This window comes from Arabidopsis thaliana, chromosome 5 (assembly GCF_000001735.4).
Source record: "Arabidopsis thaliana chromosome 5, partial sequence".
In the NCBI taxonomy this organism is placed as follows: domain Eukaryota; kingdom Viridiplantae; phylum Streptophyta; class Magnoliopsida; order Brassicales; family Brassicaceae; genus Arabidopsis; species Arabidopsis thaliana.
The window spans coordinates 23424208-23451061 of record NC_003076.8 but is presented as its reverse complement, the minus strand read 5'-3'; the positions used below and the strand labels follow the sequence as shown (position 1 = coordinate 23451061).

At 38.2% G+C, this 26854-nt stretch overlaps 12 protein-coding genes, 1 long non-coding RNA gene and 5 other non-coding genes across 23 annotated transcripts; 8 read left to right on the top strand and 10 right to left on the bottom strand.

The window, feature by feature from the left end:
- The first annotated feature begins 128 nt into the window (after positions 1 to 128).
- SKIP1 (SKP1 interacting partner 1) lies at positions 129 to 1368 on the top strand. The gene is made up of 2 exons (NM_125175.2): positions 129 to 475; positions 573 to 1368. Exons 1-2 carry the CDS (start codon positions 147 to 149, stop codon positions 1144 to 1146), a joined length of 903 nt encoding a protein of 300 aa, NP_568870.1. The 5' UTR covers positions 129 to 146; the 3' UTR covers positions 1147 to 1368.
- Positions 1369 to 1382: 14 nt separating this feature from the next.
- Positions 1383 to 3722, top strand: AT5G57890 (Glutamine amidotransferase type 1 family protein). The gene is made up of 8 exons (NM_125174.2): positions 1383 to 1545; positions 1622 to 1776; positions 2432 to 2502; positions 2575 to 2612; positions 2695 to 2805; positions 2892 to 2991; positions 3087 to 3222; positions 3310 to 3722. Exons 1-8 carry the CDS (start codon positions 1440 to 1442, stop codon positions 3412 to 3414), a joined length of 822 nt encoding a protein of 273 aa, NP_200597.1. The 5' UTR covers positions 1383 to 1439; the 3' UTR covers positions 3415 to 3722.
- U2.16 lies at positions 2345 to 2539 on the top strand. Its single transcript, NR_143111.1, has one exon. It is a non-coding gene; the product is annotated as an other RNA (small nuclear RNA).
- Positions 3723 to 3812: 90 nt separating the features above from the next.
- AT5G57887 (uncharacterized protein) lies at positions 3813 to 4341 on the bottom strand. Its single transcript, NM_148147.2, has one exon. The coding sequence runs from the start codon at positions 4229 to 4231 to the stop codon at positions 3977 to 3979; it is 255 nt and encodes an 84-aa protein (NP_680452.1). The 5' UTR covers positions 4232 to 4341; the 3' UTR covers positions 3813 to 3976.
- MPS1 (multipolar spindle 1) lies at positions 3818 to 7100 on the bottom strand. Its single transcript, NM_001345277.1, has 11 exons — positions 6918 to 7100; positions 6654 to 6711; positions 6375 to 6521; positions 6201 to 6257; positions 5919 to 5998; positions 5780 to 5828; positions 5549 to 5662; positions 5264 to 5456; positions 5109 to 5176; positions 4612 to 4822; positions 3818 to 4152 (listed from the first exon to the last, which is right to left on the bottom strand). Exons 1-10 carry the CDS (start codon positions 7083 to 7085, stop codon positions 4623 to 4625), a joined length of 1134 nt encoding a protein of 377 aa, NP_001318822.1. The 5' UTR covers positions 7086 to 7100; the 3' UTR covers positions 3818 to 4152; positions 4612 to 4622.
- Positions 4997 to 5068, bottom strand: AT5G57885. The gene has a single exon. It is a non-coding gene; the product is annotated as a tRNA-Met (tRNA).
- A 146-nt stretch (positions 7101 to 7246) lies between the features above and the next one.
- Positions 7247 to 11564, bottom strand: eIFiso4G1 (MIF4G domain-containing protein / MA3 domain-containing protein). Of its 2 annotated transcripts, none has more exons than NM_180876.2 (9): positions 11134 to 11562; positions 10404 to 10475; positions 10191 to 10298; positions 9891 to 10100; positions 9692 to 9789; positions 9485 to 9572; positions 9042 to 9392; positions 8712 to 8954; positions 7247 to 8627 (listed from the first exon to the last, which is right to left on the bottom strand). In NM_180876.2, exons 1-9 carry the CDS (start codon positions 11305 to 11307, stop codon positions 7629 to 7631), a joined length of 2343 nt encoding a protein of 780 aa, NP_851207.1. In that variant the 5' UTR covers positions 11308 to 11562; the 3' UTR covers positions 7247 to 7628. The 2 variants fall into 2 exon arrangements, with proteins under 2 accessions (NP_851207.1, NP_200595.2); NM_125172.2 differs by having other exon boundaries at positions 7281 to 8627; positions 10203 to 10298; positions 11134 to 11564.
- Positions 10656 to 10761, bottom strand: AT5G08805. Its single transcript, NR_143110.1, has one exon. It is a non-coding gene; the product is annotated as an other RNA (small nucleolar RNA).
- Positions 11565 to 11658: 94 nt separating the features above from the next.
- On the bottom strand, positions 11659 to 13530 carry AT5G57860 (Ubiquitin-like superfamily protein). 4 transcript variants are annotated; one of them, NM_125171.5, is made up of 5 exons: positions 13333 to 13508; positions 13069 to 13137; positions 12603 to 12788; positions 12417 to 12456; positions 11659 to 12033 (listed from the first exon to the last, which is right to left on the bottom strand). In NM_125171.5, the coding sequence occupies exons 2-5, from the start codon at positions 13069 to 13071 to the stop codon at positions 11975 to 11977; spliced, it is 288 nt and encodes a 95-aa protein (NP_568868.1). In that variant the 5' UTR covers positions 13072 to 13137; positions 13333 to 13508; the 3' UTR covers positions 11659 to 11974. The 4 variants fall into 4 exon arrangements, with proteins under 4 accessions (NP_568868.1, NP_851205.1, NP_851206.1 ...); NM_180874.4 differs by having other exon boundaries at positions 13069 to 13106; NM_180875.5 differs by having other exon boundaries at positions 11706 to 12033; positions 13069 to 13142; positions 13333 to 13530.
- Positions 13531 to 13714: 184 nt separating this feature from the next.
- ADCL (D-aminoacid aminotransferase-like PLP-dependent enzymes superfamily protein) lies at positions 13715 to 15771 on the top strand. Of its 2 annotated transcripts, NM_125170.5 has the most exons (5): positions 13715 to 13910; positions 14101 to 14147; positions 14384 to 14550; positions 14639 to 15315; positions 15420 to 15771. In NM_125170.5, the coding sequence occupies exons 1-5, from the start codon at positions 13775 to 13777 to the stop codon at positions 15512 to 15514; spliced, it is 1122 nt and encodes a 373-aa protein (NP_200593.2). In that variant the 5' UTR covers positions 13715 to 13774; the 3' UTR covers positions 15515 to 15771. The 2 variants fall into 2 exon arrangements, with proteins under 2 accessions (NP_200593.2, NP_001330897.1); NM_001345276.1 differs by lacking the exons at positions 13715 to 13910; positions 14101 to 14147 and having other exon boundaries at positions 14315 to 14550.
- Positions 15772 to 15795: 24 nt separating this feature from the next.
- Positions 15796 to 18272, top strand: AT5G57840 (HXXXD-type acyl-transferase family protein). The gene is made up of 4 exons (NM_125169.3): positions 15796 to 16129; positions 16354 to 16532; positions 17040 to 17445; positions 17600 to 18272. Exons 1-4 carry the CDS (start codon positions 15901 to 15903, stop codon positions 18115 to 18117), a joined length of 1332 nt encoding a protein of 443 aa, NP_200592.1. The 5' UTR covers positions 15796 to 15900; the 3' UTR covers positions 18118 to 18272.
- Positions 18273 to 19284: 1012 nt separating this feature from the next.
- On the top strand, positions 19285 to 19359 carry MIR8167e. Its single transcript, NR_143109.1, has one exon. It is a non-coding gene; the product is annotated as a microRNA ath-MIR8167e precursor (primary transcript).
- A 213-nt stretch (positions 19360 to 19572) lies between these two features.
- AT5G08795 lies at positions 19573 to 19839 on the bottom strand. The gene has a single exon (NR_144262.1). It is a non-coding gene; the product is annotated as an uncharacterized misc_RNA (transcript).
- A 24-nt stretch (positions 19840 to 19863) lies between these two features.
- Positions 19864 to 21771, top strand: AT5G57830 (zein-binding protein (Protein of unknown function, DUF593)). The gene is made up of 4 exons (NM_125168.3): positions 19864 to 20663; positions 20793 to 21251; positions 21333 to 21551; positions 21633 to 21771. Exons 1-4 carry the CDS (start codon positions 20202 to 20204, stop codon positions 21654 to 21656), a joined length of 1164 nt encoding a protein of 387 aa, NP_200591.2. The 5' UTR covers positions 19864 to 20201; the 3' UTR covers positions 21657 to 21771.
- On the bottom strand, positions 21716 to 22461 carry AT5G57820 (zinc ion binding protein; the record flags this gene model as incomplete). The annotated part of the gene is made up of 2 exons (NM_125167.2): positions 21716 to 22123; positions 22203 to 22461. 2 exons carry the CDS (start codon positions 22459 to 22461, stop codon positions 21897 to 21899), a joined length of 486 nt encoding a protein of 161 aa, NP_200590.1. The 3' UTR covers positions 21716 to 21896.
- Positions 22462 to 22497: 36 nt separating this feature from the next.
- Positions 22498 to 22720, bottom strand: AT5G08785. Its single transcript, NR_143108.1, has one exon. It is a non-coding gene; the product is annotated as an other RNA (long non-coding RNA).
- A 430-nt stretch (positions 22721 to 23150) lies between these two features.
- On the bottom strand, positions 23151 to 24415 carry AT5G57815 (Cytochrome c oxidase, subunit Vib family protein). The gene is made up of 4 exons (NM_125166.5): positions 24298 to 24415; positions 23748 to 23836; positions 23592 to 23673; positions 23151 to 23478 (listed from the first exon to the last, which is right to left on the bottom strand). Exons 1-4 carry the CDS (start codon positions 24307 to 24309, stop codon positions 23425 to 23427), a joined length of 237 nt encoding a protein of 78 aa, NP_568867.1. The 5' UTR covers positions 24310 to 24415; the 3' UTR covers positions 23151 to 23424.
- A 999-nt stretch (positions 24416 to 25414) lies between these two features.
- TET15 (tetraspanin15) lies at positions 25415 to 26794 on the top strand. Its single transcript, NM_125165.3, has 2 exons — positions 25415 to 26096; positions 26267 to 26794. The coding sequence occupies exons 1-2, from the start codon at positions 25473 to 25475 to the stop codon at positions 26594 to 26596; spliced, it is 954 nt and encodes a 317-aa protein (NP_568866.1). The 5' UTR covers positions 25415 to 25472; the 3' UTR covers positions 26597 to 26794.
- Positions 26795 to 26854: the final 60 nt, after the last annotated feature.

Here is a 26854-nt window from a genome sequence, read left to right as displayed (position 1 = left end):
TTTATGGAAGTGATCCAAAAGTCAAGGAACAAAATTAACGGTCAGATGCATTGACACGTGTCTAAAGAGACACGTTTCGTGTAACTTTAAACTACATTATTACCGAACACAAAGAACCGATCTTTGAAAACAAAACAAGAATCTTTATGGAAGAAGACGGGTCTGATTGGGGCGGATTGGCTCCAGAGATACTCATCAACATCATTTCAAGGCTTACGATTCAGGAGCTATGGACCGGTCCGATGTTCGTCCAAAAATCGTGGCTAACTGTTTGCAGAGATCCGTATCTCTGGTCTATCTTCGATCTGGAGCCATGGTTCGATTCCTATCCCGAGTCGACTCACTTGTGGTCCCCTGAGTTCGAGCAGAAGGTAGACTTAATGCTACGATCAGTCGTTGATTGGAGCGAAGGTGGTCTCACTAAGATCCGCGTCCGCCATTGCAGCGACCACGCTCTCTCTTACGCAGCCGATAGGTAAATATCTTTCTTATCAAGATCGTGATTGAGTTTGTGATATCCTCTATTTTGGAATTTTCTATGGCTACGAGTCTGATTTTGGACATATCAATAGATGCCCGAATCTACAGGTTCTTGCCATTAGAAGCAGTCCTAACGTGACAGACGCATCGATGACGAAGATAGCGTTTCGGTGCAGGAGTTTAAAGGAACTTGATATCAGTTACTGTCACGAGATATCTCACGACACTCTTGTGATGATTGGTAGAAACTGTCCTAATCTGAGGATCTTGAAACGTAATCTTATGGATTGGTCTTCTCGGCACATTGGCTCTGTTCCTACAGAATACTTAGACGCTTGTCCTCAAGACGGAGACACAGAAGCTGACGCGATTGGGAAACATATGATCAATCTAGAGCATTTGGAGATTCAGTTCTCTAGATTATCTGTCAAGGGTCTTGCTTCGATATGTGAGGGTTGTCCCAAGCTAGAGTACTTGGACTTGTTTGGGTGTGTGCATTTGTCAAGCCGTGACATTACAAGCAACGTGTCAAGGCTTAAATGGCTTAAGGAGGTAAAGAAGCCAGATGTGTATGTGCCAAGGTCAGGGGATGTGGCGCAGACGGAGAGGTATGGACATTGGAGACTCTATGACGAGAGATTTGACATACAAGCCATGAGAATCTGATTTCTACACACACACTGCCATGTTTTATAATAAAGCTGCCCATAGTTCTGACTTGGGTCGGTTGTTTGTTATATGTCGTGTTGTTAAAATGGACCTTAGGCCCACGGGTCTAAACGGGCTATTTGTAATGTTTGAACGGGTACCCATTTAAACCCGATTACTAACGGGTCTAAACAAATATTAACCGAGTGGCCCATTTATTTTTAAGTTTTTGGAATTTTCTATGCTAAAACGACAACGTTACGAGTTCTTCAGTTTCTCAGTTCTCCAAACGACAACTTCGAGCCAAAACAATGGCGGCTACTACATTGTACAATTCCTGTCTTCTTCAACCGAAGTATGGCTTCACCACTCGCCGCCTAAACCAGTCTCTCGTTAACTCTCTTACGAACCCAACAAGTAAGTCTTCTCTGGAAGCGTTATTCGAATCAAAAGTTTCGATTTTTATCTGTGTTTTTTGTTTCCTCTGTGATAGGAGTTTCGGTTTTGTGGAAGAGTCGTAGAGATGTTATTGCGAAAGCTTCGATTGAAATGGCGGAATCGAATTCGATATCTTCCGTTGTTGTCAATTCCTCTGGTCCTATCATCGTGATTGATAATTACGACAGCTTCACTTACAATCTCTGCCAGGTTTCATTTCGAACACAATCTCCTATCATCACTACCTCTGTGAATGTTTTTGAATCTTTTTTGGTGTAAAAGCAGCTGCATTTGCATTTTTATTAGAAATGTATTCAGGTATGTGCATTGTGATTGATTGTTAGAATCTCATTGTTTCACAATCCAATCTAGTTTCTACATGCTAATAGATATTAGACTACCTAGTGTAGATTCTCTCTTGTTAATGTGATCAGAGTCGTTATGTCGAAATACTCTACTTCTCTGGAGAATTGTGTTTTTGTTTTATTTGGAAAAGCTCCTCGTTGCTTGTTTGCCCTTGTAACGAGTAATTGTTAGATCCAGCAAAACCTAATACATTACTTCTTTTCTGCCTAAAGACTGGTCTTTTAAGTAGAATCTTTATTCGCGTTCAAAGTTTGAATTGGTGATTTTGTGAGTTGCTATGTTTGACTTTAGATTGGTTATTCGTAGTTGAAATATATCACTTTATCATGAAATTTTGGCTGCTCTGAATATCCCACATAGATCCCAAATTTACAATTTGATCATGTCTTACTTCTAGTTCTCTATGTAAGCCTATGAGGTGCATACTATTAATTTCTCTTGATGTGGTTTCTTCTGCTTCAGTATAAACAAAATTTTGAATTGTATATATTTTCTACAGTATATGGGAGAGCTAGGGTGCCATTTTGAAGTTTACCGCAATGATGAACTTACAGTTGAGGAGCTGAAAAGGTAAGAGGAAAATACATTCTGTGTAAAACGTAATATGGCTAATCGATTGGTGTTGATTCCTTTATTATGCAGAAAAAAGCCAAGAGGATTGTTGATTTCTCCTGGACCTGGTAAATAGTTTGGCCTCTGATTATGTGGTGTGTCTTTTTGAAGTGCTCGAGAAGAATTTAACACTTCTCTTGAATTTGATAGGTACCCCTCAAGACTCTGGGATTTCCTTGCAAACTGTTTTGGAACTCGGACCACTTGTTCCTTTATTTGGAGTATGTATGGGTTTGCAGTGTATAGGAGAAGCATTTGGAGGTTAGTTGCATATAAAGAAGACATGGTTTTATTCTTTATGTTATGTATCGACAACTTAAATGCAATTTTGTTTGAACATTGATTAGGAAAGATTGTGCGGTCACCATTTGGTGTTATGCATGGGAAAAGCTCAATGGTTCACTATGATGAGAAAGGAGAAGAAGGCTTGTTCTCTGGATTATCCAAGTACGAATCAGGTTTTTCTGTGTTGTATAATATAGTTAATCATAAGTCTGTAAGAATGTGTAATGAAACAAATCTTGTTGGTCTGTTGGTTTCAGCCCTTTCCTTGTAGGTAGATATCACAGTCTCGTGATCGAAAAAGATTCATTTCCTAGTGATGAACTCGAGGTTACAGCATGGACAGAAGATGGTCTGGTTATGGCTGCCCGTCACAGAAAGTACAAGCATATACAGGTAAAACCCACTCAAGTGTTTAATGTAGCTTCTTGCCTCCTCCATTCAAAACAGAGCTCTTGAAGTCTTGTAAAAAAAAATTCACAGGGAGTTCAATTTCATCCGGAGAGTATTATAACAACCGAAGGCAAGACAATTGTTCGCAATTTCATCAAACTCGTAGAGAAAAAGGAATCTGAGAAGCTGGCATAGGCTTAGCCTGAATGAGAAAATCAGCTGTGTTCGATTAGTGCTTCCCTGTAATAATGTCTGCCAATGCAAAATGTTCCTTGGCATCTTACCATTGTTTCTACCCGGAATGTGTCTAGTTCTTTCAGTTCAGGACGAATCTGGAAAGGCTCGATAGTATTCAGTGCTGTTGGAACATAACAGTACATGAGATAAGATCTAATCAGATCTCACTTTCTTATTGTCATACTGGCTTTCCTTGGTCTAATTCACGGTTGTGGTATATATAGTCATCTTGCAAGTGAACAAGTGACTAGAACAACTTGATACGGCACATTGGCTCTGTTCCTACAGAGTACTTAGAAAACACATGATCAATATAGCAGCTGTTCAAAAGGAATTTTCTTTGGTTTATTGAAAACGACAACATGATAAGCTCACAATTTTCAAGCATTAAATTTGTACAAATACATGCTTATGTAGAACTCAACTTACATAAACGCATTACAAAGACGTGTTACTATGTACTACACAATTCTTGTAAGGAGAGTAGAAAAAGAAAACTACTTTTGATAGTAGATGGAACCTAGAAAAGAAGAGAACTGCAAGAACTAGAGGTGGCAAGGCAAGCAGTCATATGGAAGGAGCCTGACAAAAGTGTAATGGAAGCAGATGTGGGGCGATGTCCTCTGAATCTTCTTGCCCTTCTCCTTATGAAGACTCCAAGCTTCCTTGTCACACCAGCTTCGTGATCGACATGACCTGAACACAAAAGAAGGGACTGAGACAAGACCAGGAGTAAGATGATCGATAGGATGAGTAAGCCTTTGATGTCACGCATCTTTGCTATAAGATAAGGTTTTCGTCCTATGGCTTGCTTTTATAAAAGAAGACGTGAGAGTAGTTGAAGAAGATATTATTTCTGCAGGACATATTTAATAACAATTTGGTGGGTTGTTGATTGAGAAACGAGAGATAAACATATAATGCCATGTGGACCCAAGATTATAATATGACAAAACCATCATCATCCAAAGGTTCAAAGGTCAGAGCCGACATCGACCTAAGTCTTTACAGTTCTCACATTTTCTGCAGTGATATGATTAACAAATCAACTAGTGGTACCTTTAAGTCACTTGCTTTCCACACACCATCTTTTTATCAATTAGGAGTAAAAAAGGGTTCCCAATGAAAAGAAAGTTCTACAGAGTAGATGCTAACCTGGAAAGATATCATTCTATTTCTTGGTAGGCTAAGATTTTGTCCAAAATGGCTGGCTCCACCTCCCGGAAAGATGTGATCTGACCAACTCGTTTAGCTAATTCCCCAGTGACTCGGTCCATGTAAAGGAGATACAACCCATTTCTTTCTTCCAAGGCCTTTACTGCTTTCCTCGCATGTACTACTGATGCTATCCACTCCTCAAACATAACTGCATAGAATAAAATACAACCAATCTCAGCAATTTTTGTGATTCTTTTTGTCGCCTATGATTGTAATTCTGTATATAGCTAAGGTAGGAAACGACTATTATTCTAGAAAACGAGCTTAAGAAAAGAAAAAATGATGTCAAAAATAAAGAGAAAAAAAAAGAAATTTAAAACTCTATCAGAGCCAGGTTTCGATCCTGGGACCTGTGGGTTATGGGCCCACCACGCTTCCGCTGCGCCACTCTGATTTTTTGTTAATATATTATACATGATACCTTTAGTTATTACCATTGTCAAATGCTTCATTCGCCCATGGCAACAAATAGTCACATATAAGGAACTCAATTAGCTGTATCCTGCATGTTCATTAGACAACGTAATCAAGCTTAGCATCCCCAAGTATTATAGAAACACATTATCTCATTTGAATCTGAAATACTTACAGTATAAACATGCACTCATCCATCTCTGGGAATGATTCATCAAATGGATCCATAAATAGTAAATTTTCGGCTAAAATGGATATCCTCTGAGAAATAGCAAAGATTGCACGCTGTCCAATGAATGGTTCACTTCCAAGTTTACGGATCAAATGTTGGACATAAAACCCAACACTTGTTTCTAGTTGTTTCACCTCTAAAACAGATGGTGAAGGAAAACAAATCGTAGAAAAATGATAATTAGGAAGGAAAACACAGTTAGAATCATTATTAAACTGTTGAAGTTACCATTTCCTTTGACGGGAGTGCACATTCTTGTGATCAACTGTGTAATCATGAAGCTGATAGATTCTTCAACAGATTCTAAGTTCCTTCCCATCGATATTAACTTCTTCAGTGAAGCTTGAGTATGCCAAACAGAGCATTAATTCATAAGTGCAAACCAGGTTTATATTAAAGGAAATGCAGCTCAGGACTTAAATAATTTGTTTGCAACTCGGGAACTTTGAATAATATTACCGAATATGAAATCTACAGCCTGATGTGACCAATTGCTGAAGTTAGAGTCCTGCAGAATATAAGAAGCAAGTTCAGAGTTGCAAAGCATTTAAGAGTGCGTGCATATTACCAGAAAAAAACTTAAGCAACAAAGCCTAACATTGGAGTCTGCTTCAGACAGTTCCAGGAGAAAATCTATAGAGATCCTAAGATGTTCTGCTTCCTCTTCATAATCCGGTTCTGCAGTCAAAGTTTCAACTCAAATAAAAAAGAGTCCCAGAATATGAAATGATGGTGCTTGGTTACATAGACTCTGTTTTCCACTTCTCTCTCCCATATAGCACATTACGTCATATTATGATATGTTCTTGTATTGCTTTAAGGAAATTGAAACTCTGAGATAATAGACGCTAAACCAGGAAAAGGAAGACCCTAAACAAACCTGAGGGCTGCAATCTTTGAGATGATCGAGTTAACTTCCTTCTGCTCCTTCTCCGCGCTAAGGATAAAATGACAACACAAGCTGATAAGTTAAGCCCACAAACACAAAGGTAACAAAGAGAATACAAAATGTTCAAGCTACCAGACTGATGAACCTAAGAATAGGAAAAGAGACCTAGTCTGAGAAATCTACGACGAAGAACATCATTAAATCTCGATTCAGAGGCTTCTCCAATCCTCCTACCGCTGAATACTCCCAAGTTATCAAAGAAATAACACTTGCAAGAAGCATTCGCTGGGAATAAGTCACGATGAAAAGAACCTATAATTGACACAAAATGCATTAATAGAAAGACCAATCAGTTCTAGAAACATCTTGCAGCCTTTCCATTTTAAGAATCAATAAATACAGAAACGAATTTTTGCAAAAGTTAAGAGAGGCAGAAAAAAATACTTTCAGCATCCTTGAGATCTTCCTGGAGTCTGATAATCTCTTTCTTCCTCTCTTTAGCCTAATTTCAAAATCGAAAATCTCACTATGTTAGAACCTCCGTCTCGCAACAATTAGAGCTGACCTAGATTTCTAAACGAAGAACAGAAATCGAAATGTAGCCTAGAATTCGTAGATTTCACCAGATATATATATCAGATAGTTCGCAACGAGAAGGCCATTAAAACCAAATGCAAAAAAAAATAAAAAAAAATCGAGAAGTTTCACCTTCTGCTTCCAGCGAAGTGCATCAGATTCAGAAGAAACATAACAACGGGAAGTAGAAGAAGAAGATTGATGATTCTGAAACTTAGATCGTAGCAGAGAAACAGCGATTGCCAGTCTCAGCGACTCTTCCTTCTCTGTGTGATTTGCTTCAGCTACGCTTGAACTCATTTTTGTTTAAAATTGAAAAAAAAAAAAAAAAGTATTTTAGTTTTCAGGATAATAACTAATGATTCTCTGTCCTGCGCGGGAGAGTTTTTGTGACGCTTTACAAAGCCCACTCAGGCCCATTGATCAAACTTGATAAAGCTTAAGGTCGAATGAATCATTTACTCAACTAATGTTAGCTCAGAATCAGATAGGAATAATAGGAAGACGATGATCAAACATTTCCAATGTAATTATCTGAACCGACCAGTTTATAGGGGTCTCAAGTCTCAACAACAATCAACTGAATATAATAACTGAGACCGTAAAACAAAAATGCAAAGGTCAAAAAAAGACAAGTCACAGAAGAATACAAAAAAGGACATGGACTCATGCCCACAAAGAAGAGTGGTGAGAATAATGTCATAAGAAAAAGCTTCAACGAAGAGCAAAACTATTTTTGAGTTCTGAGAATCCTTTTCTCCTCCTCCTTCAAGCTTACAACACAACATTCATCGCACAAGCATAAGACCCAGAGAGAGCAAAATCGTCAAGTAATGATTCCTTTTACAGATTCCGACAAGCCTCTATGTCTGCAGCCTGTGAGGCCAACAAGGACTTCCCCTGCTCGCTTGACTCCACAATGCGTACAGCTGCATCGACCACCATCTTCTGGAACCTATCGTCTTCCATCTTCCCTATAATTTCTCTAACCAATTTGAAATCCACACCACCAGCCAGAATCAGCTTTCCCACAATCTCACCAAAATTGTTTGGTGCCTTAGGAAGATCAATTCCAATGTCGTCCAACATAGCACCGTAGAGCAAGAACCCAGTTTCAAGATCCTTGGGTGCGACTACCTTCTTTGATAACAAATACTCCAAGAGTGTAGCAATTGGCTCAACGACAGGCGGGCTTTTCTCAAGAGACAGGGATATTGCTTCCTTCACAAACTCTGGGTGATATGACGGCAAACCAAGCTCCTCTACACACTGCAGAGCTTCACCAAGTAGTCGGACATTGAAATATTCCTCGAGAAGCGACTTTGTTTTTCTTTGGAGCACTTCTTCGCTCAACTTGGGACCACTAGGCTGTGGTTTCTCCACCGGAACTGGTACGGTCAGAGGTGCAACTGACTGTGCTGGCCGTTCTGCTGACACGGTAACTGGACGCGACACTGAACCACTTCCCTGCAACAGTGCGCTTGTCTTGCCACTCATAATGCCACTGCTGCCTTGAGGTAAGAGCCTCGTGTTCATTGAGGCCGACTTGCTCACTGCTGGAGAATGTAGAGGTCCTGGCCCATCGCGTCTAGACATTGATCTTGTCCGGGGTACCTCCCAGTTATCATTGTCCACTCCGGGCATCCCAGGCATCCTTCGCGTCCCAGGCATACCAGGCATCAAGCCACCCGCACCAGGTCGCCCACCAGGGTAGACAGGGCCAGGGCTCACAGGCCCACCACTAGAAACCATACCCCTTCTCATATTTGCAGTGGCACCTGGTCGGAGACCAAGATTCTTCTCTGCCTCAGTATGTATTTCGGTTATAGTTCTTGCTTTCATCTGCACGAGTAATGTAAATAGAACATTAGAATCACTACACAATGGAGCAGGAAACAAGTCTCAACCTTGTAAAACCTAGAATACCTCTTCCCGCCTTGGAACCCAGCCATTGGAGCGCATGTCGATGATATTCTGAACCATGAATCTCAGACGCAGTTCCAACTGAGGATTCTTTGACAGAGCCTGTAGGCGTTTGAAATATACATCATTAATCCGTTTTGACTTCACGTTTCCGTCAAGTTGTTTGCCAATAGTTTTGAAGAAATGACAAATAGCTTCGACATTTTCCTCGGCTGGACAAACTTTCTCATCGGCCCCCAGAAGCTCCTGTGCACAGAACAAATTAAGAAAGGTTAATGCTAGATACCAAAATAAAAGAAGTCTAAGAAAATGTGTAAGCTTATAGGTGTTAACCTGAACAATGTGATGAACAATCTTTTCTGGGACCATCTTCTGCTTCAAAAGCTCACCAATCAAACGAATATTTCCTAGAGTCTTGAGCTTCAACAATTTTTCTTTGTCATTCCGCTCAGCCTCCTGATCTGGAGCACTCATCTGTCTAAGCTCCTCCCTCAACTGAGAAGCGCCCTCAAATGCCTCTTGACAGATATTCAGTAGAACCCTCTTAAATGTAATCTCCTTATCCCCAGGCTCTGCAGGTGGGAAGGTGGGCAGCTGGTCGTTGATATCAGAGCACAATTTTGCATACATAGGGCAAAAGGTCGGCTCAAGGACAGCTTTGTCAAAAATAAGGGTAATCACACCCTACAAATGAAAGAAAAGAACACGGGTTAGCCACACAAACAGCCTAGATGATTCAAACAAGACTTCATCTATGCTTGAGACATAGCATACACCTTCAGGATATCAGCAGATGTGATGCCAGATTCAATAAGTTGGCCCTTGAGAAGGTCATACTTTTCAGGGGTTAGCTTGTTCAGTATCCTGGACAAGAAAAGTATATCTTTGTAAGTGTGCATAGTCTATTTTAAAGATTTCATGTTGGCAGTAAAGGAAAGTTATACAAAAGTCTAGACAACTAATAACTGTCACAACGGCATTACCCTTTCACAGTCTTCAGAACACGATCATTTTCAGAAAGGTTTCCTCTTCTAGCTGACCAAGGAACTTCGGCTTTGACGAGGACAGGAGCTGGTCCACCCTGGTTCCACACGATATACAAATAAGTAAGAAAAATAAGAAATCATGCCAGAATGTAAAGGGCTAAGAAGAGGGAAAAACATTCATCTATTGATCAATTACCCCTTGGTTGGATGATATGTTTGCCCTTGAAAACTGGGAATTAGGTTGGTCTTGACGATTATATTGACTTGCTTCAACATACCTGGAATCTTTAGCTTCACGAAGATTATCCCACGACCTTTCCTCCCCAGAGGGTGGAGGTTGAGTAGAACGGCTACGCCAATCACGAGAGTCTGGCTCAGAGAAGCGACTTGCGGATTGAACGGGAACCTGAACCATTAAAATAAAAGATATGTGTTAAAAGTGAAACTTCATGAAACTATACCAAAATGCAAAATTTATGTTTCAACAAAACTATACCAAATTGCTTACGACACTTTCTCCACGTGCCCAAGTCCCTTCCTCACCAAACAGTTCAGCTGCAGTTTCCCGTTGGACTCTCAGAATTTCATCAGAGAGTTGAGTGGTCTGTATATATGCACAGACGTCAATGACCTCAACTAAGGAAGAACAAATACGAACAGCAGAAACTAAACCGGCTTTAATCCTATATTATTTAACTGGGATAATCACCTCTTTAAGCTCCAGGAGCTGCTCACGGGTGTACTTCACACGTTCACGGCCATCGAACCTCGAGTCTCCACCCTGAAACAAAAGCACAACCCAGGATAAATCTTCATTAACTAACACCCAATACACAAAATCATATAAGAAATAACGTATAAAGGAGACAAGGAACCACGAGTACTCAGTACAAAAGAAAGAGAGGAATAATTCTTTAACCATAAGGCCGAAATGAGTGATGAACTAAAGAAAAACTAGAAGAAATGTCAGTAGGTCCTTTATGAGCAAATAGCAGCTAACAAAATGCCCACCTAAAAGCCTACATATCATTATACGTCCATATTTACAGCAGAAACACATACTTGCGTGCGCCACTAAGAATCAGGACAAACAAACTGCTTGCATTACTCGTATTGACATATAAACCTATGAAGTTCAATTATGTATGTTGCAGACACCTATCAAAATCCAACATGAGCTCAGTAGTTATTACAAACACAAAGCATTAAAACTCGCAAATCAGAAAGATATTAGCCAATTCAGACATTTGAGAGAATCAAATCAGCAATATACCAAAGATTATAATTCCAAACAAAAAGGCTGCTGATTGCGACAAACCCGTAAAAAAGGATAAATTTTTAGCTCAAGCTAAGACAAGAGAGATAAAACAAATTCTAAATCAGAGGAAGAAGAGGGAGTTAGATCCAAATTTAGAGAGGGGACCCAGAAATGAGGGTACCTTGAAGGGAAAAGAGGAAGCAGGAGCACCACCATGAGGACGAAGGAGAGGTAGATCCGAAGATGAAAGAGAGCCAAAAGAGAGAGACGAAGAAGAAGAAGAGGAACCAAATAGTCTGTTTCCTCGACCGCCACCAGGTCTCAAGCTCAGAACCGTTTGATCGCCTTGCTGCATACCTCGATCTAATCCGCCTTAAGATCGAATCGAATCTCACAACAAAAATCGAAGAGAAAGGTAGAAGCTTTATCAGCGACGATGAATCGCTGACTCCGATAATCCAAGGAGAGGAGGGATCGGATTTCTGGGTCTCTCTCTCTCCTGCCGTTAGCGAAGAAGAGAAGAGAAGAGAAAAGTTGAGATTGAGAAATGAGAAGAAGAAGAAGAAGTCGAGAAGGAGACACAATCCCTTCTCTTTATTAGGGTTTTTTTCCTCTCTTTTTCCCGAACCAGACACACTTATAGCCTTAACGTTTTTTTCCGTTAAGATTACAGTTATGTCCTTTCATTTTGTTTTTTTGTCTCTTTATTTTGTCACCCTCATTGGGTTTTCCGTCAATGAACAATGTCAAATGGTAATAATGGAGCTTCCTCGGCTCGTGTTAGCTGCACCTCTAGCTCATTGTAAACATATTAAGAGACTGTAAAAACTACTAATCTGGCAAGTTGCAATCAAACTTCCACATCTCAATATCTTTACTTACAACAATTGTCTGTAACAAACTAAAGAGGCGTTAACACAAGCAGAGACGCAAAAGAAACAACTTCTGGCGTTTATAGACTCCTCCTTGTGTTTTGAATCAATACCTTCTCCTGAAGTTTCCTTGATACAGTAAGCAACTCTTCATGAAAGTGAGAAGTCGGTGGGCTGTGCAATGTTGACATCCTCAAACTCGTTATCATCTGCACATGGAAAAAAGAGATGCAATGCAATCATTATGCCGTTCATAGCTGTATAGATTCAGAATGCAATACAGCATCCTCAACAGTTGTGTAATCGAAACAAGGCTAAAAGAATAATAAGATTAGGAATCACATTCAGCTATATCACGGTCACAAAAGTTAGGCAAGACTCTTAAACATACCAAAAGATTATCCAGTGATAACAAAATAACTAAGATTCACAATAACAGGCTCAATTGAAGTCAATGGAGTTTGAAGGGTTCATATACCAAATAACATATAGAAAGATGAAGTGTGATAAGTAATTAACCAAGATGCATGATCCATTACGACATTTCAACAAGGAATTGAAAATTTCAGAATAAGAGGATCTAAGGTATAACCTTTCTTCAAAGTCAAAGCCACAACTGCATCATTCTCAACCTGAACAACCAAAAAAGAAGATGGTGACAAGCTTATAACTTTCAAATACACGCAAACGGAGGCAGTGGCTATGTGACCAAGTTCTTCTTTTAAACTTGAGCAATGACTCAAAAGATAAATATATTAGATAGTCAAACGTGTGATACCTTCTGATCTGCTAAGGATTTCGAATCCTCTAATACTTCTTCGGTAGACATTAAGACCAGACGCTGATTGTTAACTGGTTGCTCAATGAGAGCAAACAGTTTTTGCTTAACATCCAAAACAGTCTCTGTTGGATCACATTGGATAAAGTAAGTAGTTTTCATGCGCTTCACACGAATATACATAGCCTGCAAACAATATTACACAAGACTAATCAATACTACAACCAATATGGCCAAAATCTAACTTGTTCGATTGATTAAAGCAAAATTATTGCAAGACAAAAGTATCTCAACTTTTATTACTCCAAGAAGAACAGTAATAAATGTGATCAGGAAGCTGGAATTAAGAAGGGAAAAGATGTTCTCATTCCAAAAACATCTCTACTTCCCGTCAAATAAGCAAAGGATTGAATATACTAAGAACAATCAAACCCATCAAAGTGAACAAAAGAAGTAGAATGTTTACCATGGCAAGATAAGGATGAACAATTCACTCTTCTTCCGCTGCCGATTCACAAGACTTTAGAATCAAAATCTGTTCTAAGATGCCAATAAAAGATTAATCAGACTATCAGTGACAATTGACACACCTCAAAGAGTCAATTTAACTAAAGAGATGATCTAGTTATCCCCCAAATCTTTTCTTCTTTTGATATTCAAAAGAAAAGAAAAAAAAGCAAAGATTTTCAAAAATTACTGACTCAAATAACAAACAATGAAATCGACTTACCTAGATGGGTTAAGGACGAAAAAGTGACCACAAGAATGGATTAAGGATGAAATACTGGCAAAGAAATCAAAGTTGGCTTTTTTATAACTCGAGCTCAGAGCCCTACAAGGTAAGGAAGGAAGAAGAAAAATACCACTTTGGTGGCTTGTTTGGCTACAGATATAATACTAACATCGATTAGGCGTCGTACAAAACCCACTAAAAGACAGAGAGGGTTTGTTTTGTTTTAGGCTTTTATTTTTGATTGATTGAATATTAAAATACAATGCGAAAAGTCATATTGGGCTTATGGGCCGAATAACTTTATTTTATTTTTGTGGTGAAGTTAGGCCCAAATATTTTTTCGTCTTCTTCCAGTTCACGACTGAGATAATAATAATGCAAAGCAAGTTGCTATTTCCGAATGATCTCTCTCTCTCTATTCTTTTGAGTCCCAAACCCCATGGCAGGTTTGTCGCTGGAGTTTACAGTTAACACTTGGAATCTCAGGTCTCTCTCTCAAGTTCCATGTCCTTTAAGACATGGCTTTCGATTCCCGCGTCGGTTGACACGAAGAAGAACGATTCTCATGTGTTCTGGTTCGACATTTCTACCTTGTGTTCTCTCTTTTCTGATTTTTCTTCTGGATTGTGATTGGTGATGCATTTATTATAATCTTTTTAGGGTAATGTACACTTATTACCCTAAAAAAGAGATCAATTTGTTGATCGTTAAATTCCATAAGTGTTCTGGAATTGATGACAAAAATCTGCATTCGTTTCTCCACAGATTCAAGCTCTCAGTCGTGGAATGTTCCTGTTTTATCTAGCTATGAGGTAATTATGGTTTCTCTTTTATGTCTGTACTTATCAATCATATCTTTAACTCTTGAAACTGTTCACAATTTGTTAGCTAGAGATGTTTATTGACACAACCACCAGACATTTCTGTGTTTTGTCAATGAAATTATAGATGCAGCCCGTAATGAAGGATTGCGACATTTGTTTGTTATCCGTTTATGTTTAGAGGCGTTGATTGATTGAGTATCAGTGAAGTATGTTTGGTTTAAAAGGTTGGTGAGAGGCTAAAACTAGCAAGAGGAGGACAACAGTTCTTGGCCATGTACTCAAGTGTTGTTGATGGAATTACAACCGATCCAGCAGCGATGGTTCTTCCATTGGATGATCACATGGTTCACCGTGGTCATGGAGTCTTTGACACTGCCCTGATCATCAATGGGTTAGTCACTTTAAATAGTAGCCCCCTTTTCTAATTTGTCTTATTACTCAATCATCTGAGCTTCGCTTGTTGTCCTACGAATAAGCAGATACCTTTATGAATTGGATCAGCACCTTGACCGTATCTTGCGATCTGCATCAATGGCTAAGATCCCACTTCCATTCGATCGAGAAACTATTAAAAGAATTCTCATTCAAACCGTGAGCGTTTCTGGATGTAGAGATGGATCTCTAAGATACTGGCTCTCTGCAGGGCCAGGGGATTTCCTCCTATCTCCATCTCAATGTCTCAAACCAACTCTCTATGCCATTGTTATAAAAACGAACTTCGCCATTAACCCAATAGGTGTCAAGGTAGTGACCTCGTCCATCCCCATAAAGCCTCCAGAGTTTGCCACGGTGAAAAGTGTTAACTACCTCCCTAACGTACTCTCACAAATGGAAGCTGAGGCCAAAGGAGCTTATGCAGGTATTTGGGTGTGTAAAGATGGGTTTATTGCAGAAGGCCCGAACATGAATGTGGCGTTTGTTGTTAATGGTGGTAAGGAGCTTGTGATGCCGCGGTTTGATAACGTTTTGAGCGGATGTACAGCAAAGAGAACACTTACACTCGCTGAACAGCTTGTAAGCAAGGGGATTCTTAAAACTGTGAAAGTAATGGATGTGACAGTCGAAGATGGAAAGAAAGCAGATGAGATGATGCTTATTGGTAGTGGAATTCCGATCAGACCTGTGATTCAATGGGATGAAGAATTTATTGGTGAAGGTAAGTAAGATTATCATATAAACATTTTAAAAGCCTCACTTTTAATTACTTACATGATGGATAGATTGGCTGATTAAAGATGGGTTTCTTTCTGTCTGACTCAGGAAAAGAAGGTCCTATAGCAAAGGCGCTTCTTGATCTGTTACTTGAAGATATGAGATCTGGTCCACCTTCCGTTCGTGTTCTTGTTCCTTACTGAGCCAATCACTCTCTTTGTTCATCAAAGACAATAAGCTGTGGCTTTTTTGTAAAGCTTTGCTGTTATTGTAAGTTGAGTTTATCATGGGGTTTTTAGGTATCTGTCTTTGTAAAGATTTCTCTTTATCACTTTTGAATTATGATTGTACCCATTCTCAACAATTCATGGAGTGGTTGCGTCTAGTGCTCAAATTTCTTGTTTTTCATCTCTTATTTCTTTTGAGGTGGTAGCATTTTTATATTGTCGACAAAAAAAAAGAGCCTTTTTATATTCTTTTTCTTCTTTATCAGTCTCCACTTTCCGGTAAACTGATCAGCAGATCAGGTCATGCTAATCAAGTCGTGTTCTGTCTTTAAAGCCATTGCCTTTTAGTGATCGTGGATCAAATGAAGATTCGGGTGAAGCAAGCTACGATCGTGAAGCCAGCTGAAGAAACACCCACACACAATCTATGGCTTTCCAATTTAGACTTGATTCAAGTGAGACTTCACATGGGCACTCTCTACTTCTACAAACCTTGTTCCTCCTCCGATCGTCCCAACACTCAATCCCTCATCGAAGCTCTGAGCAAGGTTCTTGTCTTCTTTTATCCTGCCGCTGGGAGACTCCAAAAGAGTAAGATTCGAAATCGTCTAAGATTCTTCTCCCATCATGCATCATCTTCTCTTTTTGTCAAAGGATTCATTTTTCTGCTGGGTTTGTTGATAATTCGTGAAGGTTGAACTTGAAACCTGTGTTCGGCTATCTTTGATTATTTAGATCAAACTCTCTAGTCTGTATAGTTAAAACACTATCTCTTCTTCTCATCTTTAGATTTCTTTCTGCTTTATATGTGATAGATACGAATGGGAGGTTAGAGGTTCAATGTAATGGAGAAGGAGTTTTGTTTGTAGAGGCTGAAAGTGATTCTACTGTTCAAGACATTGGCTTACTCACTCAAAGTTTGGATCTTTCTCAACTTGTACCTACCGTTGACTATGCAGGAGATATCTCCTCCTATCCTCTTCTTCTCTTTCAGGTTAACTTTCCTCATCTTCCTGTTGAAAACGCTTTGTTACACTGAAATACTCTGGTTGGTAATGCAAGTAAATATACTTTGGTGGATAAGATGAAAAGTACAGAGATAATAATGATATACTTGGGGATGTACCTGAAGGAAAAGTAATCTTGAAGTTTATGAATTAAGTGACTAGATTAGTTGCAAAACCTAATTATAAATAAAATGTTTAAGAATTGAGAGACTAGCACCTACTTTCTCGCTCCTTATATAATACACCTTTCTCTCTTTCTGAGTATGTTTCAAGAACAGCAAAAATAAAAGAGAGATAGAGATAGAGAAAGAGCTCCAATAAGTTGAGGTTCAGGGTTTAGGCAGAGAGACTTTTGTTGTTTCTGTAGTTAGTGCAGATTATATACCTGAAGGTTCTTTTCTTTCATCATCAGATGTTCATATTGTATAGACCATTACATGCACATCCTCTATGAATAAAAACTAAAACATAGATGACTGATTTTGTTTTGCAAGGTTACTTATTTCAAATGTGGAACGATCTGTGTTGGAAGTTCAATACACCATACATTCGGAGAAGCTACTTCTCTTGGGTATATCATGGAAGCATGGTCTCTAACTGCTAGGGGACTTTTAGTTAAGCTAACACCGTTCTTAGACCGCACTGTTCTTCATGCACGTAACCCTCCCTCCTCTGTTTTTCCGCACACTGAGTACCAATCACCCCCATTTCACAATCATCCGATGAAATCCCTGGCTTACAGATCAAATCCGGAATCTGATTCTGCTATTGCCACTCTCAAGCTCACACGTCTCCAACTGAAAGCTCTTAAAGCTAGGGCAGAGATTGCTGATAGTAAGTTCAGTACATATGAAGTTCTGGTGGCGCATACCTGGCGTTGTGCTTCTTTTGCAAATGAAGGTACATGTTGATATTGTTGGAAACACTTTCTCTGGAAGCTTAAAGCCTAAACTTTCTCTAGATTATATGAACTAAGATAATGCAGAAATGGTTCAGCTCTTGGTCTTATACACATTGAACAACGGTTCTCACTTTACACTTTTTTCACCCGCAGACTTAAGTGAAGAACATTCGACGAGGTTGCATATAATAATTGATGGGAGGCCGAGACTACAACCAAAGCTTCCGCAAGGATACATTGGGAACACTCTCTTTCACGCTCGACCGGTATCACCGTTGGGTGCTTTCCACAGAGAGAGTTTCAGTGAAACAGTGGAGAGAGTTCATAGAGAAATAAGGAAAATGGACAACGAGTACTTGAGATCAGCGATTGACTACTTGGAGAGACATCCTGATCTCGACCAATTAGTTCCTGGTGAAGGTAATACAATCTTCAGCTGCGCAGCAAACTTCTGCATCGTCAGTCTAATCAAACAGACCGCGTACGAAATGGATTTCGGATGGGGAAAAGCTTACTACAAGAGAGCTTCACATTTAAATGAAGGGAAGGGATTTGTAACTGGGAACCCAGACGAAGAAGGGAGCATGATGCTAACCATGTGCTTGAAGAAGACTCAGCTTAGTAAGTTTCGAAAGCTATTTTATGAGTTTCTCAATGTCTCCGCACTGTGAGACAATCAGAAGCCTTATTTTTTACTTTTCACAAGTCCCACATCGTTAACTTAAAATTGTACTAGCATTTGGCCCTGCTATGCAGGGACAACATTGTTTTAAATTATATCTGCTACAACTCTTAACTAAGATTTTTAAAATAAAGCAGATAGCATAAATATACAACAAATTTATTATTATTGACTGAAGAATATACAAAGATTAAGAAAAATATATAAAGAAGGTACAACTTTTCTACCCAAAGAATCAATTGCGATAGACAGTAACTAACAAATCAAGAGTTTAGAAATATAAGAGAGTATAAGTACGAAAATTATGCTGGGTATATACATGTCCGCTTATTTCATCATTAGCTCCAACCAATTGTAATGTGTTTTTCTTCTCATCATTAGTAATTCAGTTTACAAACATTCGTTGACACCCAAAGCTTGGAAGTCTAAAAAAAAATGTAAAATATGCACAAGTAAGTAACTACATGACGCAGACGCTGCCTTTGAAACAATATCAAAGATATTGCAGATATAAAGAAGTAAAATAAGAGATGACTTTAAAATTGAAGTATTTGTATTAATACAAAAATCTTGCGTGAAAATACAATTGCGGTTTAATACAAAAAAGAAATTGCAGATATAAAGAAGTAAAATAAGAGATGAAAGAAGAATAGTAAAAAGTATGAGAATTAATTTACCATTAAAAAAACACTTGAGCTTCGATTAAGATATTAAACTCACCCTTGTTTTAAGGCAACTGTTTAGATGAGAAGCCAAAATTTGTCGTTGTTCCTTGAGTGTTTGTGAGACGGAGAATCATAGGCATTGATTGTATTAAAGAATAATCCTATGGAAAAAAGGAGATGTATGAGAGAAATCGAATTCAGTCAAATAAAGCAGAAACAAAGAAAAAAAAAAAAAAAAAAAGCCATAGAAATCTAGAAGAAGGATATATGATTTTCGGATCTATGGAGAATTCTATATATATAAAACAAAATTACAAACAGAAATAGAAGATGGTTAACAAAGGGGATTTATTCACGAATACGATTTCCCTAATGCAAGATAGAGCTCTTAGGGTGCGTTTCGTCTTTGTCAGGAAGAAAAAAGAAATTGGTTCATTGAGATGAACAAAGTACCTGATTTCTGAGTAATCGATTAATGATGTTGAGAAACCCATCTTTGAGATTTTACACAGTAGTCATGGAGTTTTTGGAAGAGAGAAAGTGGAGATGTGGAGATCGTGGGGATGAAAGAGAAAATCGTTTGAGAAAGAAACAAAGTTAACTAAAAACGACACATAAAAATCCTGCGTGAAAATGAAAGAATAAAAAAATAGTAATAAGCTGATGTGTCAATCACTAAATGCATCAGTTATTGGAAAAGTGACTGCTGATTTAGTATATTTAGATGTGAGAAATAAGTAGTATTATAAATAAAGAGGCCACTAGATTAAGCAACTCATACCTTTCTCGGCCTTTTGGCTAAGATCAAGTGTAGTATCTGTTCTTATCAGTTTAATATCTGATATGTGGGCCATCGGCCCACACGATATTAACTCAATTTTTTAAGGGGGAAAGCCCATCTAGGTAGCTTGCTATCTGGGCTTTCCCGAGTCTCCCATGCGTTGCACTATTGCAAGGGTCTGGCTCATCCCGCCAAATTTTCAGTCTAATTCTTTAAACAATTATTTACATAATAAAAATCATTTAAAACGTAAACAAAATAATCGTACTTTAAATACGATGTGTCGGCTGGATTATATAATTAGGTATAGTTTAATTAACCCAAATATGATTATAATTTATAAAGTATAGTTTAATTTACCCAATTCAAAAAGTGGTCGTATACACGTTAATATGTCCCACTATTGATTGGGACTTCCGAGAATATCTGGTCGCTTTTAAGGCTTTCCTTGTCGATCTGATTTCTCCGGTGGACATTTAATCGGAGATCAACCTAAATTCTCCGCTTCCCTCCGCCGCATCAATCAAAAACCATCCTCGATCTGATCTCTCTTCTCCTGCTTCTAATCATAGAACAAATCACACATTGATCAAAGATCAACCAAAAGCAAGAAATTTTTGATCTAAAATGGTGGAGAGAACGATGAGTTTGGGGGTAGGAGGAAATGGAGAAACCTCAGGAGTCAGAGAAACGATGTGGGCACAACAAGAGCTTCTTCAAAAGATCAATCAAGAACTTGACGCAGAACGTGAAGCTTCTTCATCTGCTGCAAGCGAGGCTTTATCGATGATTCTACGGCTTCAAGGTGAGAAAGCTGCGTTGGAGATGGAAGCTAGTCAGTACAAGAGAATGGCGGAGGAGAAAATGTGTCATGCTGAGACATCTCTTGTGCTTTTCGAAGATCTGATTTATCAGAAGGAAATGGAGATTGCGTCTCTTGAGTTTCAGGTTCAGGCTTATAGATGTAAATTACTCAGCCTTGGTTGCTCTGATCCTGCTGTGATTGAGAATAAGTTCCCTGAAACTCTCATCTTTTCCGGTGAAAACTCTCGTGGCAATCAAAAGAGGAAGATGAAGAGAAATCTTTCGGTAATTTAAAGCTTTTCAATATTGTTATAACTGAAAAAACTGATTCCATGGCCATGGCTATATAAAGCTTTCTACTTTCATGGTTTTGAAGACATTGTTAGATTAAAGCATAAGTCTTTTCTGTTGCAGAGTCCATTTGATGGCATATCTAGTGAAAGAAGTTTACTTTTGTCTGATGTTAATGGTGAAAGCTTTGAGGAGAAGAAAGGTCTTGTAGAGAGTAGTTCTGTATCTCCTCGTGAAGACTTGAATGCGTATTGGGAACAGATTAGGAGAATAGATGAGCATGTTAGAGAGATTTCAGACTCTAGAGATACTCAGAAGGCATCTAAATTCCCTTTGATTAGGCGTGAGTCAATTTCACATGCGTTGGTGTCACAAGTTAGCAATACTATACTTGAGTCAGCTAAGAGTGATGTTAGTTCGATTATGGAGATGATGAAGAACCCTGAAAGATTCTCTGTAAAAGATGCTTCTTTAGAGACTCCGATTCTGTCTCCGAAGAATGTTCAAGACATCTTCGAGGTTCCTAGGACGAAAGAAAGTCTTACAATCATCTCGGAAGAAGAGGAAGCCGAAGAAAGAAATGTAAGTCATTATTTTTAGTGAACTAAATCTTTTGTTTAAGACATTTGATCAGGTTACTAATAGATGGAAAAAATCTCACAGGTTAGAGGCAAGATGGTGACTAGTAATTACGATAGAAAAGTGAGTAAGCCGCCAAGAGATACGAGCATCAAGGGAGAACATTTGAGTTTGCTAAAGGAGATTCGAGAACAGCTCAATGTAATGCAGTCAGAGATGAGAAGCTTAAGATCAGAACTGCATCATCAATCTAAACCTGTGTCCAATCCCGAAGAGGATCTAGTCCTTAACTCAATTCAAGAGGTAATGAATGTTCTTGCTACTTAGTAAGGGATACCTGAATGATATTTGGAACTATAAACATGTTTTTTGTTTCTTGAACAGGCAATGATTCACTTCTGGCTTTAGAAGCTACCATGCGGCGTGGTTCTAGTTTTCCATATGTAAAGTTACTTAAACTTTTCAGGGATGTAAAAAGAAAATTGATTGATTTCAGAGTAAATCTCTGGTATTTGTAAGTAACTCCATTGGCATTGTTAAGACAAAACTGTTAAATCTCTCGTAGATCTAGTAGACATTGAATGGTAGAAGTACCTAAAGTTGAATCCACATGGGATGATATAGTGTAGGTTGATTCAGTTGGAGTAGCTAACAGCTAATGCAGAAAATGCAAGAAGGATCTTTAGAATGGTTATCAATATCAAGAGTGGTTCCTCTCAAACACTTGAAGTGGTAGACATGACCACAAGACAGCACGCACGCCTCTTGTAAGCCACTCAAGGAAGCATTAGGCCGTTCTGGATCCTTAGCAAGATCTCTCTGGCACAAGTCGCACGAGTGTCCAACTTCCTCCAACACAAACACCATGTCAAGATCTGCAAAATACAAAAACTTTGAGATAAGAGAAGGAGGAAATCAAACAAAGTTTCCAAGTTTTGGGATCAGAATTGATACCGTCGCGAATATGTGACGACACTTTACTCGGATCTTGAGGCGTCTTCTTAGTAATCATCTGTAGAAGTTGTTGGATTTCGTTGTAGATGTTTTGAATATCAGATGAAGTTGTTGCGGATGCTCCCGAAGATTGCAACTCAGAATGGATTTCATCAACTCTCTGTTGAAGCTTTAAGAGCATGTCTAGAGCTTCTTTACCGTATTTTGCTTTGGAATCCATGTTTAGAGTTTTTTCATCGTCTTTTGCTTTCGAATCCATGTTCGTACTCACTCACACACAAGAAGACGAAACGTCTGTAATCAAAAGACAAACAAACAAAAAAAACAAAGCAAAGTCAAGCTTTGTTTGACTTGTAGGCATAAGCCAAAAGGCGCTATTTTGAAACTTGTGAACGAAGAAATTAGGTTTGGCGAAGCAAGTACGAAGAAATTAGGTTGAGTAAAAAGTAAAATTAGGGTTTAACCAGGAATTAGAAAGAAAAAAAAAAACTCAAAACAATGGAGGATCGTACGAAATTCGAAAAACAATAGTCTACCGTAGAAGAATCTCAGTTAAAGCTTAGTCATTCATAAGGAATCGAAACCGGAAAAAAGCAGAAACAAAAGAGAGAGATCGACGAACCTGTGTGTATCGACTCGCACTGTCAAGAGGGAGATTTTAGATTTTCATGTGTTTGCTAGGAAGTGTTTGCTTTGAATATATTTATATAAGCGATAATCATGAACTCTCGTAGCTCAGAGATTAAATAAGGAATTACCGGCTTATAATTAATCAAAAAGAGGGTTTAGAGTACTTGTAAATATATTTGATGATGATTAGGATTTAGATGGCCATGTCATCGAATCTACAAAGTTACATTACTTTTATTTTTATAGAAGGAAGTAAATTTAATTCGAGTATTTTTTTTCCCTTTTTTCTATGCCAAACCAATTAACATTTAAATATTATTTATGTACCATTAACTTGTTATTCACATTTAAATTTGGAAATTCCATCCAACATTAGTCTAGTTTATGCATTCTGGTATTATAAGTTCCAAACAAAATAAGCGAATGTTTTCATATTATAATTTGATTGGCCTTTCTTAGACATCCCAATAAAACACTTACACTAGAGAGGAAATAATAAGGCCAAAACATACACACGCAAGCAAGAAATTAACTTTGAAACCATGTATTATTACGGACTTGATTGCCTCTTCATCAAGATTGAAGGCTTGGTTCAAAGAGGACCTGGAAAAGTTCCACTCTCCCTCTGCTCGTTCCACTTGTCAACCTGCGATGTAAGATACGCGGCAGAAATTGTCAGATGGATCAAACTATACCAGTGTGATTTGTGTGTACCACTCTTTGATATAATAATCTAAGGTCCAAACAAAAGGAACCAACCCATTCTCCAGGACAGAGGGCACGGTAATACTTGGCAAACCTTTCACAGTCATTAGACTCCTCTCCCTTTGCAGTTGTACACCTGCAGAATCATCTTTGATGTCAACAAGAGATTAAAATAATGATTTTCTCAAGGATGAGCTAGCAATGAGGTACCTGTGAAACTCGATGTACCGAGTGAAGCAGTGCCTAGTTTGATTTGTTGTAGGAAACCGGAAATCAGCAGGAGCAGTTTTCAATTCAATCTAATGCAAATACAAACACAAGTGTGAAAGAAACTGTATAAGGTTTTGTAAACTTAAATCACTTTGTTTCTTTCCTCAATCAATGAACCAATAACCAAACATAGAAATCTCCAAAATACTTGTTGCCTCTAGAAATCTCAATTTTCCAAACATTTCAACAATTCTACGGAATCAAGAAGATACTATCATCCAAATCCGAAGAATCAACCCCACCAATACGGCTTAAAGTTTATTCCTTTATCCCAGAATTGTCTCGACAAGTTTCATCAGATGATAAAGATACCGCCACAGACATCATAAAAATCAAAACTTTATCAACCAATTCCTCTATGATACATAGAAACCAATAAGCAATCGAAATTACTGTAGCACACAGTTTCAAGAAGATCAAATTCATTAACGTTTTCTGATTTACTCTAGGTATACGTAGTTGTGAGATAAATAAAGGAACGAGAAATCACCTCGTCTTCCATGGCTGATCTGATCAATGAATTGGAGAAATTACAGAAGCAGAGAAGAAATCAGCGTCGAGTGGGGAAATCAGGATATGACACTCATATCTCTCCGGTTCGACCGTTTACTACAACAGAACCGAAGTAGCCCATTTTATTGGGCTTTAATGGGCCCAAAATTAAGTCTTTTAATTTGTTTATGTGATTTTAGATTGAAATCTGATTCACCATTTTATTTTTTAAAATCAATGTCAATATGTCTTTAGTATTAAATATAAAATTGACCTACGAGCATCCACATCGCACAAAAAATTGATAGATCTTTAGTATTAAATATAACAAAAGTTAATAAAAAACAGAATAAAGAAGTAAGACCCGTGTCTATTGTGTCCTTGGAAAGACACATTTTACCTATTCGAGAGGCAACGTGGCAGCATCAGCTTAAATTATTAATAAATTATACTTAAAGACATTTTAAAAAAATGACCGATGTGGATGGTCTAAGAACGACTGGATCGATTGTCCGAAAGTAGAAACATCATTTATTCTCTAATATTTTTGATTAGAATTTAGAAATTATTTATATTTTGTTTTAATTTGTTTGATATGATATTTGGGATTGAAATTATTCACACACAAAAAAAAAAAAAAAAAATTTAGACAAACATTTTTTTATTTTCTCAAAGTAATGTGTAAGAACGACTGGTTCTTTTGTCTAAAAACAGTAACATAATAATTACTGTTCTCCTATTATTTAGATTAGATTTTAGAAAATTTAATGTATTATTTTTAGGGATTTTATGTTTGACTTAGTTCACTACATATATCCATTAATCTTGATGTGCAATATTTAGTTTGTGTGGTTTATAATTTCTCTATAAGGGTTTTTACTTCATTTATCCATAAATTAAACAAAACAAACAATTAAAAACTGTAATGAATTTATACTTTAAACAAAACAAAAAAAAAAAACACTTTTGGATAATTGATATTCGGACAAGATCTCGTTGTACTTAATTAATGTGTACTTATTTATCTCTAACTTACAAATTTGACTCTGTAAAACCCACCACACACTCACTCACTCAGACACCTATATTTATGATCTCTCTGTTTCTATATATACATTTCCCCATATCAACTCAACACCTCCATAGAGAGAGAGAGCTTTCTTTCACTTTCACATGGCTGATAATGCTCAAGTAGTACCCGTCGAGGAACCAGCCGCAACCGCCACAGCCACAGCTACAGCAACCGCAACGACTGAGCCAGAAGCCAAGAGTTCAGACCAAATGGAGTCACAAAGTGATAATAAGCCACCGATGGGAACATTGATGGCACTTGTGAACATTTTAGCCGCTGGTGTCCTTCCGATCTTCACTTTCGTCCTCTCACTTACACTCCTCGGCTACGCAGTGTGGCTTCTTTACATGCGTAGCTACGACTGCGAAGATATTCTCGGTCTGCCACGTGTCCAGACGCTAGCTAGTGTCGGTCTTCTCGCGGTGTTTGTTGTCAGCAACGCAGCTCTGTTTTTGCGGCGGAAGTTTCCGATGCCTGCACTTGTGGTGATGGTGGTGGTCTTGTTGTTAATGCTTTTCATCGGTTTGGCGTATGCCGGAGTAAATGAGATGCAAAGCCGGCGGTTTCCGGCGACAAGGATGTGGTTCAAGCTCAAAATCATGGACGATCATGTGACCTGGAACAATATCAAATCGTGTGTCTATGATAAAGGAGCTTGCAACGACCTCATTTACGGATCTCCAAATGAAAAACCTTACAATAGAAGAAAAATGCCACCAATCAAGGTTTGATCATCATAGATATATATTCTTTGATCTCAAGACCGACTTTTAAAGTGTACAATTAGTACATTCGAACAATATACCGATGAAAAGATCACTCAAATATACGTTTTGTAAAACATTTGTATAAGATTTTACAAACATTTTTATCTTTACATTTGATGTTGTTACAGAATGGATGTTGTATGCCACCAGAGACATGTAACATGGACGCGATAAACGCGACGTTTTGGTACAGAAGAAAAGACGAAGGACCACCGTCGTCTATGAACCTAATGTACGGTGATGAGATGATGGTGGGAAGGATTAGCGACTGTCAACTATGGAGGAACGATTGGAGCATTTTATGCTATGATTGTAGATCTTGTAAGTTCGGATTCATAAGATCGGTAAGGAGGAAATGGTGGCAGCTCGGTATCTTCTTGATCGTCATTTCCATTCTTCTTCTCATGTCTCATCTCTTGATCTTCTTGGCTACTTTTTGGGAACGATTCAAGGGTTAGTCACATTATGGAGTCTTTTCTAATTAGGTAAAATAATCTCTTTCTTCTGCATTTGTTTTAGAACTCAAGCAGATGTCTCTTTGAGCAAATGTTTAGCTCTTCTTCCTCTGTCTCTTTTGTTATTGTGGGATTTTTGTTGGTTTAGTGTAGAGAATGTGTTTGTAATAAAGTATAAACAATTGGTTTGATTCAAAAATCTTCATTGAAACTTTTACCTTAAAAAATTCATTAGCAGAACAAACAACAATCTGATCAGCT

What these genes read in the sequence shown, in the direction of transcription:
- AT5G57815 (NM_125166.5), bottom strand. An exon ending in CGGTACATCGAGTTTCACAG is followed by an intron (nt 23,674 to 23,747) that starts GTACCTCATTGC and finishes ATGATTCTGCAG; the next exon opens with GTGTACAACTGCAAAGGGAG. An exon ending in CCCTCTGTCCTGGAGAATGG is followed by an intron (nt 23,479 to 23,591) that starts GTTGGTTCCTTT and finishes CTTACATCGCAG; the next exon opens with GTTGACAAGTGGAACGAGCA.
- ADCL (NM_125170.5), top strand. Translation starts at nt 13,775, where the DNA reads ATGGCAGGTTTGTCGCTGGAGTTTACAGTTAACACTTGGAATCTCAGG. An exon ending in AACGATTCTCATGTGTTCTG is followed by an intron (nt 13,911 to 14,100) that starts GTTCGACATTTC and finishes GTTTCTCCACAG; the next exon opens with ATTCAAGCTCTCAGTCGTGG. An exon ending in TGAAGAATTTATTGGTGAAG is followed by an intron (nt 15,316 to 15,419) that starts GTAAGTAAGATT and finishes TGTCTGACTCAG; the next exon opens with GAAAAGAAGGTCCTATAGCA.
- AT5G57887 (NM_148147.2), bottom strand. Translation starts at nt 4,231, where the DNA reads ATGCGTGACATCAAAGGCTTACTCATCCTATCGATCATCTTACTCCTG.
- TET15 (NM_125165.3), top strand. Translation starts at nt 25,473, where the DNA reads ATGGCTGATAATGCTCAAGTAGTACCCGTCGAGGAACCAGCCGCAACC. An exon ending in GAAAAATGCCACCAATCAAG is followed by an intron (nt 26,097 to 26,266) that starts GTTTGATCATCA and finishes ATGTTGTTACAG; the next exon opens with AATGGATGTTGTATGCCACC.
- SKIP1 (NM_125175.2), top strand. Translation starts at nt 147, where the DNA reads ATGGAAGAAGACGGGTCTGATTGGGGCGGATTGGCTCCAGAGATACTC. An exon ending in CTCTCTTACGCAGCCGATAG is followed by an intron (nt 476 to 572) that starts GTAAATATCTTT and finishes ACATATCAATAG; the next exon opens with ATGCCCGAATCTACAGGTTC.
- eIFiso4G1 (NM_180876.2), bottom strand. Translation starts at nt 11,307, where the DNA reads ATGCAGCAAGGCGATCAAACGGTTCTGAGCTTGAGACCTGGTGGCGGT. An exon ending in CTTCCTCTTTTCCCTTCAAG is followed by an intron (nt 10,476 to 11,133) that starts GTACCCTCATTT and finishes CTTTTGTTTCAG; the next exon opens with GGTGGAGACTCGAGGTTCGA. An exon ending in CATCTGCTGATATCCTGAAG is followed by an intron (nt 9,393 to 9,484) that starts GTGTATGCTATG and finishes TTTCATTTGTAG; the next exon opens with GGTGTGATTACCCTTATTTT.
- AT5G57860 (NM_180875.5), bottom strand. An exon ending in AATCCTTAGCAGATCAGAAG is followed by an intron (nt 12,457 to 12,602) that starts GTATCACACGTT and finishes TTGGTTGTTCAG; the next exon opens with GTTGAGAATGATGCAGTTGT. An exon ending in GGCTTTGACTTTGAAGAAAG is followed by an intron (nt 12,034 to 12,416) that starts GTTATACCTTAG and finishes TTCCATGTGCAG; the next exon opens with ATGATAACGAGTTTGAGGAT.
- MPS1 (NM_001345277.1), bottom strand. Translation starts at nt 7,085, where the DNA reads ATGAGTTCAAGCGTAGCTGAAGCAAATCACACAGAGAAGGAAGAGTCG. An exon ending in TCGTAGATTTCTCAGACTAG is followed by an intron (nt 6,258 to 6,374) that starts GTCTCTTTTCCT and finishes TTTTATCCTTAG; the next exon opens with CGCGGAGAAGGAGCAGAAGG. An exon ending in TGTCTGAAGCAGACTCCAAT is followed by an intron (nt 5,829 to 5,918) that starts GTTAGGCTTTGT and finishes TATATTCTGCAG; the next exon opens with GACTCTAACTTCAGCAATTG.
- AT5G57840 (NM_125169.3), top strand. Translation starts at nt 15,901, where the DNA reads ATGAAGATTCGGGTGAAGCAAGCTACGATCGTGAAGCCAGCTGAAGAA. An exon ending in CGCTGGGAGACTCCAAAAGA is followed by an intron (nt 16,130 to 16,353) that starts GTAAGATTCGAA and finishes TATATGTGATAG; the next exon opens with ATACGAATGGGAGGTTAGAG. An exon ending in ATCCTCTTCTTCTCTTTCAG is followed by an intron (nt 16,533 to 17,039) that starts GTTAACTTTCCT and finishes TTGTTTTGCAAG; the next exon opens with GTTACTTATTTCAAATGTGG.
- AT5G57830 (NM_125168.3), top strand. Translation starts at nt 20,202, where the DNA reads ATGGTGGAGAGAACGATGAGTTTGGGGGTAGGAGGAAATGGAGAAACC. An exon ending in AGATGAAGAGAAATCTTTCG is followed by an intron (nt 20,664 to 20,792) that starts GTAATTTAAAGC and finishes TTTCTGTTGCAG; the next exon opens with AGTCCATTTGATGGCATATC. An exon ending in TCCTTAACTCAATTCAAGAG is followed by an intron (nt 21,552 to 21,632) that starts GTAATGAATGTT and finishes TTTCTTGAACAG; the next exon opens with GCAATGATTCACTTCTGGCT.
- AT5G57890 (NM_125174.2), top strand. Translation starts at nt 1,440, where the DNA reads ATGGCGGCTACTACATTGTACAATTCCTGTCTTCTTCAACCGAAGTAT. An exon ending in TCACTTACAATCTCTGCCAG is followed by an intron (nt 1,777 to 2,431) that starts GTTTCATTTCGA and finishes TATTTTCTACAG; the next exon opens with TATATGGGAGAGCTAGGGTG. An exon ending in GAAAGTACAAGCATATACAG is followed by an intron (nt 3,223 to 3,309) that starts GTAAAACCCACT and finishes AAAAATTCACAG; the next exon opens with GGAGTTCAATTTCATCCGGA.